This window comes from Anopheles coustani, assembly GCF_943734705.1.
Source record: "Anopheles coustani chromosome X unlocalized genomic scaffold, idAnoCousDA_361_x.2 X_unloc_3, whole genome shotgun sequence".
NCBI classification, from domain to species: Eukaryota; Metazoa; Arthropoda; class Insecta; order Diptera; family Culicidae; genus Anopheles; species Anopheles coustani.
This window is the reverse complement of record NW_026525137.1, coordinates 946,795-955,514: the sequence shown is the minus strand read 5'-3', so window position 1 is coordinate 955,514 and position 8,720 is coordinate 946,795. Positions and strand designations below refer to the sequence as shown.

At 48.1% G+C, this 8,720-nt stretch overlaps 1 protein-coding gene across 1 annotated transcript; it reads right to left on the bottom strand.

Moving 5' to 3' along the window:
* Positions 1-6,960: 6,960 nt before the first annotated feature.
* LOC131270445 (DNA ligase 1-like) lies at positions 6,961-7,719 on the bottom strand. The gene has a single exon (XM_058272429.1). It carries the CDS (start codon positions 7,717-7,719, stop codon positions 6,961-6,963), a length of 759 nt encoding a protein of 252 aa, XP_058128412.1.
* Positions 7,720-8,720: the final 1,001 nt, after the last annotated feature.

Genomic DNA, 8,720 nt, shown 5'->3' with positions numbered 1-8,720 from the left:
AGCTTTCAACGTGATGACCTAAATGAGAAGCAAGTAGCTTTCATTAGAGGAAGTGAAGAGACCGAAAGCCAAGAGGCTTTCGTTTAGGAGGAAATGACGTTATGACGAAAAGCTGAAGTTGTATTATGCAGATAAGAGGGACCTTATGACCCTCGATAATAAACTGAAATCATTAGTACGAACCAAGCAGGAGAGTATAGAGAGCTACTACTCTAGAGTTAGGGAACTCGTAACGCTCATTAGTTCAGCCATTTCCATGGATGACCAATTGAAAGGCCACGAACTAGTGCTAATGCGATTGTACAATCAGATCGCACTAGACACATTCATTCGTTGACTAAGTGACCCGTTCTCCAGATTCTGCAAAAATTTCAGACCACAAAGCCTCGCACAAGCATACAGCTATTGTGAGGACTATTTGAACCTGGACGCACGTAACACCCCTGTTAACATACCAACGGGGCATCCGATTCCAACTGCGGCACCCCGCCAATCGATCGCACCACCCAGACCAAACCCCATTGCGAGAGCACCTGTCCCGCCACCGAAACAGTTTATTGCTCCGAATAATTTCACAAGGCCGCCACCAATCCCGCAACCCCGAAATTTTAAAACAGATAATGGACCCAATGTATTCGCACCAAACAGAACTTTTGTTCAGCCACAAACACGTCCGGACCCAATGGACACGAGTACACTTCGTACACAGCCAATTGACTACGGTAATAAGCCAGCCCATAACCATTTTGACATAGTCATCATCGGTTACTCGACTAGGAAGTCACAAAGCGCAATCATGGAACCCAAGAGTATTAACAACAACACCAACAGTAAGGGCAAGAACCAACGCCCTCGTACTGATCGTAGTAAATACCCCGTTGCAGAATAAGGGCCAGAAAAACCCGTCATTCAGTAGTCAGTAAACAATTCTCGAACAACCGTAAACCGACCGGTCTGGCTAAATCCGCGGGAAAACCTCTTGATAGGGAGGACACTGAAGCGGTGACTAAGGCTTTTAAGCCTACCCGACTGTCGACCGTTGAAGTCTTCGATACTAATCGAAGTTGCTAATGCAGGAACACTCTGCAAACGACTAGGAAAGATTCAAAACGACTACTCTGGGTTTGTCCAGCTAGTACGTTCATCCTATGAAGCTGCATCCCGGAAGGATAGTGCCTTCCGGAAGTCCGTGTCGGAGACGCAGTATTACTACTACTGCGTGGTCCTTCTGTGGAGGAGACTCCTCACAGTCTCTTCTGTTCATGGGCACGAAGTTAGGGAACTTGACCGTTTCCTTCAACTCCGGATCGCGGACTTATCCGTTCCGACGGATATCTTCGAGTACCTCTCGGGGATCGGCGACGTAACAGATTTCGCCGGCTCGAAGTCGGTGGCGACAGAGACTCGAAGTCGGTGGCGAGTTGAGTGCTACACTCGTCATTGGTCTCACCGGCCATTACGGTCGTGTAGATGGTGGCTACCACCAACTCTACGAAACACTCCCATCACCCTTCGTGGCGCTGTTTGCGATATTGTGTGATCACCAGGTCACCCGCAACGCCGGCGATAGAGTGTGGGACCTCCCCGATACCATGTAGAAGGGGTTGAAAACCGTCACGGTTTCCCCCTGGCCACTGGACTACTGGGAGTAATCTCAGCTACCCTAGCTCAGGCTAGGGCTGGTCCAGTGTGCAGAGAGACCGAGAGTCTCTCAGGGTCTAAGGCCCACCCACTAGTCAATTTAGCCGTTACCATACAAGTTTTCCCATCCCCGACCCCTCTTGGCCCATACTTTGGCCTTTGCACACAAGATATCTAGTATGCCATCTCTTTTTAGAGTGTAGCTCGTCATCGTCTGTCCAGCTCACCTGTATAAATCAACGTTCTGTCGGATCCAACCCGGGTGGTATAAACGTAACTTCCCGTGTCTGGACACAGCAATTCAAAAATTTGTCTGTGTTAGTGGAACCGTGCGTTGAAATTCAGTGAAAAATGACAAGTTCGAGAAGCCGGATCAATATCACAACAAGAAGTGAGTTGAACACACGCGAAAGCGAAGCTAATCGTGGTAATTGTTTCAGTTTCAGCCGATCTGAAATTTCTTTTATAGTTATTCGTATCCAGAACATTGTTATCTTCGGCTCGATAGATGGACACTCAACAGAAAAAGTAAGGAAAAAAGCAGCATCTCAGGAAGCCAACAAGCGACCGGGGAAACTACATCCGAAGCAGCAAAGTCGGAGTCGGAAGTTCCGACGCAATCGGTGTCGCCAATCCTGGCCTTGTTAAAAAGGGTAAGCAAAAGCATGCCGATGTTCATTTCGTAACACATGCAGCGTAATGAAATCCCTCTCCATTTTTAGCCGATTAAAACTAAAGGGAACCACCGGATAGACGAGTGCTTGTTTACGATGACTTATTGTGTCCGGAAGTTTCATACACCCGAAACGATAAGCAGTTCCCATGAATTCTTCTACTTCCTAGAGTATTGTACGTGAGTATTTGTAAAAAGTGTTGCAAACATTTTTGAGTGATAAATAAATGTTTCATAATTTTACAATTTGAGTCTGACATTTTTTTTGCGGCATCAACCGAAAGAAACCAATTATCACTACTACATACAAAAATCCCATGGTCCTCACCAACACATGCATAGATCTGAGCTGCACGTTCTCACTCACACACGCTCATAAGTGGCTCAAACTCCTCAAAACTCCTCAAAACTCCTCAATTTTGTATGGGCAAAATCGAGGTGACACCAAATTAGGAGTTAGCATGCAAGTTTTTGCCTAGTGGGCAAGTCCTTTACATTGAAAGGTCAGCGGAAACGGACGAAAACCCTACGGAAACTGGATTGCGGCTTCTTTCAGTATTCGCCGCAGCTGGGACCCCTATCTCATGTGCAGGAACATCAGCACTGATGAATTCGGGGTGCTCCCTGTTCCGTTACAGGGTCAATCGCCGTGCAAGGAACTACACGGACTCGCTGTGCTACACGCGTGATGGCAATGCGCCAGCAGGCTGGTTAGCGACAGCTAACGTGGTGTTCGACGTGTGTCCTCGTTGGAACATACATAACTACCACGAATTGGAGCGCCACGCCGAAAACATCACCCGTGTTTACTGTGCAAAAACTAGGGGCATAGTTCTCGTATTTGAGTGCGGTGAGCTGTCAAGCAGTGCGGTCGACTCTGTGACGCTGACAGTGAAAGTAGTGAAATATCGTGGGAAATCATTGTGTTTCAACGTGATATCGTGAGAATAAAGGTTCTATTGCGCAAAGCGGGCGATTCTAGTGAGAAATCGTGGAATTCGTCAATGTTGAACGGTTAAAAATTGGCCGAGTCTGCTTTGTAAACAATGCCCATGTGGCGGGGCAAAACCTCGTGGTTTCTAAAACTGTGAAAAGAGGACGGATTCATCGGCAAGATGTTCTAAAGTGATGCGCAAAAACGGCCGAATATAACGGTACTGTGCGTGCGGAAGTATAGTAGTACAGAAAAGAGTGTGTTTGTAGGATCGATCTATGCCAAACCGACATCTACCCAAATAACGCCGTGTCTTGGCGTCCCCGCTTCGAGCGGCACGCCAGCGTGCGCGAACGCGTGTGCGTGCGTACGTACGCCTAAACCCTTGAGCGGCAAGGACAATTTGCATTTTTTATCTTTATTTGGTGCAAGAAGCATGCCAAAGAAAGGACCTTCGGTGGTGGCCTCCTCCGACAACGAGGCAGCCGCGGAGTCGCTGACGGAGAACGAGGGGTGGCGGAGAAAACCATGGTGGGAGTGGATTCACCGGAGGCAGCCATTGGCAAGATGACTGTCATCCTGAAGAAAGCGAGGAGATCAAAGGCAACCATGAACGACCTACGCGAGGCACTGTCAAAAGCGGTGGATATCTTCAGGACGGAGCAGGAATCTTGGTGCGTGACACGGGAAGCTGATCAGCAGCGAATGCGCGGTCAGCTCAATAGTATCAACCAGCGCTATGTCGAAAGCCAGAACATGCTGCTCGACAGGATGCAGATACTAGAAGAGGAGGTCAGGAGAATGAGGGAAAGAAACAAGGGAAGCGCGACTGAAAAGTCAACCGCCAAAGGAAAAGAGTCACATCCTACGGATACGACGGAGTCAGGGGTGCCAGTAGTCAAGGGAGTAGGCCCCACCACACCCCGGTGGAACAAAGTGGGACCCGGTGGCAAGGTTGTCAAGCCGGCAACTGACAAACTGAAGGCCAATAATCGACGTCAGTACCAGCAAAACACGAGTCTGAAAAGAAAAAGAAGCGGCCTACCAATCCCGCGGTAATTATCAGCGTGGAGGCGAAGGAAATGGTCGCTAAGGCGTTAACTGATGCCAGGAGTAGCGCAGAGTTCGCGACCGAAATACAGCCAAACGTTCTGGCAGTTAGGAAGGCACGCTTCACGAACTCAGTTATCGTAGACGTAAAGACGACACAGACTTGACCGAAACCATAGCAACCGCGCTGCGTAGGGTGGTGTCGAAGGAGACGAATATAAGGAGCCTTGCGCCCATGGAGGAGCTGGTGTGTAAAGGCATAGACGTCACGGTGACAAAGACAGAGTTTGTAGCGAAGGTCAGGTCTCTGCTCGATCTGCAAATAGAGGAGAGCAGCGTAAAAATGATCACTGCGCTCGATGGATCCAAGAGGGCTTGGTTCAAGGCTCCAACAACGCGGGTGGAGGACCTTCTCAAGCGCAAGATCACTGTGGGATGGACGGTGTGCAGCCTCGAGAGGTCTACGCAGAAGCTCCGTTGCGCACGCTGTGGAGCCATAGGTCATCGTGCGGCGGTCTGTACAGGAGAGGATCGGACAAAACTGTGCTTCCGGTGTGAGAAGGAGCGACATGAAGGCCCATGCCGCACGGGGAGGGCCATAAACCCGGGAACCCAGGGAGCATCCAACGGTGGGCTATGCAGGTAGTTCAGCTCAACTTGCGGGGCAGCAGGACAGCACAGGACCTACTGATGCTGTCCATCCGAGAGGAGCAGTGCGACGTCGCCCTGCTATTGGATGTCTACCGGGTTCCAGTAGAAAATGGAAACTGGGTAACTGACAGTTGCAGGTCGGCCGCAGTAGTCGCAGTAGGGAGGTATCCGATCCAAAAGATTGTGCCAGTTAACGTCGAGGGTGTTGCAATCGCCAAAGTTAATGGGGTAACTTTCGTAAGCTGTTACGCACCACCACGATGGAGTATTGACGAGTTTCGCACCACGATGGACGCAATCCAAGCAGCAGTTCATGGTAGATCAAAGGTTGTGCTGGCAGGCGATTTTAACGCCTGGGCAACAAATTGGGGAAACCGTACGACCCAGCAGCGTGGTGATGAGCTTCTCGCCACCGCAGAGGAACTGGGTCCGGCACTACTTAATGTAGGGAACACGCCGACATTCCTAGGAGTTGGGACGTCTGGAGCGACTTCAATCGTCGATGTAACCTACGCCAGCCCTGTGATTTGTGAAAACCCCAACTGGAGATTTGACGAAAGATACAACGGGAGTAACCACAACTCGCTGCGATACACCATAGGGTCACAGCAGCAACTAAAATTCCGCCAGCAAAACGAACCTTTGTTCAACGGCAAGCGCTGGAACGTGGCTAGGTTCGACAAGGCGTTATTTGTCGAGAGTCTGATGTGGGCAGGGCTAGTCGATCATGACAATAATGCAGACACCATGACCGCACTATTGTCACAGGCCTGCGACCTTAGCATGCCCCGGAAACGTCTTAACTGCAGGAGAAAGCCAGTTTGTTGGCATACCGAGGAAATAGATTAGCTGCGAAACCGCTGTGACCGCACTAGACGATGGATGAAACAGGCACGCGATCCGATTGTCCGTTTGAAGCGAGTGGAGGTACTACGAGCATCTCGCAAAGCACTGACCAAGGCGATTAAAGTCAGCAAACGGCGATGCAGCGATGAGATGGCACAAGAGGCGGATAGGGACATATGAGGTCAAAGCTACAAAACCATCATGCTGCGAGTCAAAGGAAGTCGAATCCCGCAGGAGCGATGTCCAGTCAAGCTGAAGGCAATCGTCGACCATTTGTTCCCCCAGAGTGAAGAGACAGAGTGGCCGGACACTGTCGCAGCCACTGGCACGATTCGCCCTGTCACGCAGGAGGAGCTTCTTTGTATCGCTGCAGATATGCCACCCCGGAAGGCACCGGGACCAGTTGGTGTTCCCAACGTTGCAGTGGCGGTAGCGATCCGAGAATTCCCGGACAGGTTTCAAAGACTGTTCCAACAGTGCCTGGAGGAGGGCAGTTTTCCGAGCACTTGGAAAACCCAACGGCTGGTTCTACTACCTAAGCAAGGAAAACGACCAGATGATCCTTCAAGGTATTTGAGAAACGGCAAGGTATTTGAGAAACTTATTCTGAACCGCATCAACGAATACCTGGAGTCGAACGGGAAACTATCACCGCTGCAGTATGGATTCCGGAAAGGCCGCTCAACGATTCAGGCCATCCAACGGGTAAGAGATCGTTGTGTGGAAGCTTTCAGTATCGGAAGAACACACCCAATGAGGAACCGAGTGTGCCTGGTAGTAGCGCTAGACGTGCGAAACGCTTGCAACTCTGCAAGCTGGGATCGAATCGGAGAAACCATGCGAATCATGGAGGTGCCGAAATACCTGTACGATGTCCTGCGCAACTACTTTTAGGATAGGATTCTCGAGTACTATCCGTTTCCTTTCACACTCTGACTAAAACTCTACTCTAGTACTGCTCGATGCTCCTTTTATATCGTACCATTTCCTTGCTTTGCTTACGTCATCATTTACTTTCTCAACTTCTAATCGGTTATAAGATTTTTGCCTACAGTGATCTGGGTTATTTGAATCACTACTATATCTCCTAGTTTGTACTTAGTCGGTTTCCTTGCTCTCTTCTGTACTTTCTCTTTTTGTTAAGAATCGAAAAACGTCGATTGCGTTACGGTGGCGGCCACGGCTCCTTTTGTTCTGCCGGTGCATCCATTTCACTCGTGTTCTTGTGACTACTCGCAATTTCCGAAACAATATCCTCCTCGGAGCCATGTTCGTTCGACTCCTTATCACTATCATAGCCCTCATCATCTTCGTCTTTTTCCTCCTCATCCTCATCATCTTCAGCATTCTCCAAGCTCCTTGGTGTAACTATTACTTCCCGCCCTCCAACGTTTGACTTTAATACTTCGTTATCCTTCTCAGTACGGCGCTTTCGGAGAACTTCCATCTGCACAGCGTACTTCGTGTTGCGTTTTGATTTTTTATAGAGGAAATCCATCTCAATTAGCTGAGCTCCCGTTATGTTGCAGGCTCCCTTCAACAAATTAAAATTTTTGGTAACACCGACCAATTGTTGTTCACGATCATCGCTTGCTTCTTTCGCTTTCGCCAACTTATCAGAAGCTTCGTGCAATTCTCGCTCCAGTCGCCCATTCTCTGACGAAAGCACTCGTACGCGATCATTCTGCTGACTGTCCTTCAATTTTTCTTCCAAAAACTGGATTTTCGCCACACACTCAATCAGCTTCGTTTTCTCCGCCAGTCGATCCTTTTCCGAGCTTCTCAATAGATCACGCTCCTTCTTCAACTTATCTTCCAATCCGGTCAGATCCGATCGTAGGTCCTCTATCTGCTTATCTCGATTTGCGATGATTTCACCCTGTTGTTTCATCTTAAACTCGAGTTGTTCCTTCTCGTTATTCATCGAAAACCACGCACCATGCACTGCTGCGATTGTTAAAACTTGATTCTTTTGACACTGATTTACCTGGTGTTCAAGATCACCACTGTTAAAACACTTGGGGCTTTCCTCAACACGTCTTCTACAATGGATTGCTAAATGTCCGAGCATTCCACAGTTAAAGCATTGACGTATTCGCTCATAGTTTTTCACAATTCGCTTATTAATTGGCTTTCACAAATTTTGGTCAAACTGCTTACTCTGTTCTATTGGCTTATGGTGTACTCTTTCTGTTTTCCTCCGTGTTGCACGTTCCATCAAGAGAAGTTTCTTCTTCAATTCTTGAACAGTTTGAGCCTCATAAAGAATAGCTCGTACATGTGGGTGTCAGTAGTGACACCATCCGCGATATATTCGCACAAGCTGGTCTCATCCAAGCTAATTGTTCTCGCCAACTGTTGCATAGCATACACAAATTCCAATACTCCTTCGTTACTCTTAATCCGCCGAGATTCAAGTTCTCTATGTACGTCCCGCGGTCGCACCACCACGCCAAATTCGCTTAACAATTCTTTTTTTTAATTTGGAGAACGTTGTAACTCCCGATAATGTTCTTAGGAAACTTCGTGCTGTTAATCAAAAAATGTTCCAATTAAATTTGATCAAAATGCAAAGAACGCACTCCAAACCTTGAAAGACATAATATCTTCTAATGATGTTTTAGTTTTTCCAGATTTCCAGAAGCCATTTGAACTGACAACAGATGCATCAGATAAAGCACTAGGAGCTGTGCTTTCACAAAAATGTCACGACGGAGATAGACCAATAACCTTCATTTCCCGAACTCTTTCCCAAACTAAGGAAAATTATGCAACAAACGATAAGGAGATGCTTGCCAGCGTGCGGGCACTACATACACTGAGAAATTTCATATACGGAGCAAAAATTAATATCCATACTGATCATCAACCATTAACATTTGCTTTATCACCGCAGAACAACAACGCAAAGTTGAAAAGATGGAA

Coding starts and splice junctions, on each gene's coding strand:
- LOC131270445 (XM_058272429.1), bottom strand. CDS start 7,719: ATGAATAACGAGAAGGAACAACTCGAGTTTAAGATGAAACAACAGGGT.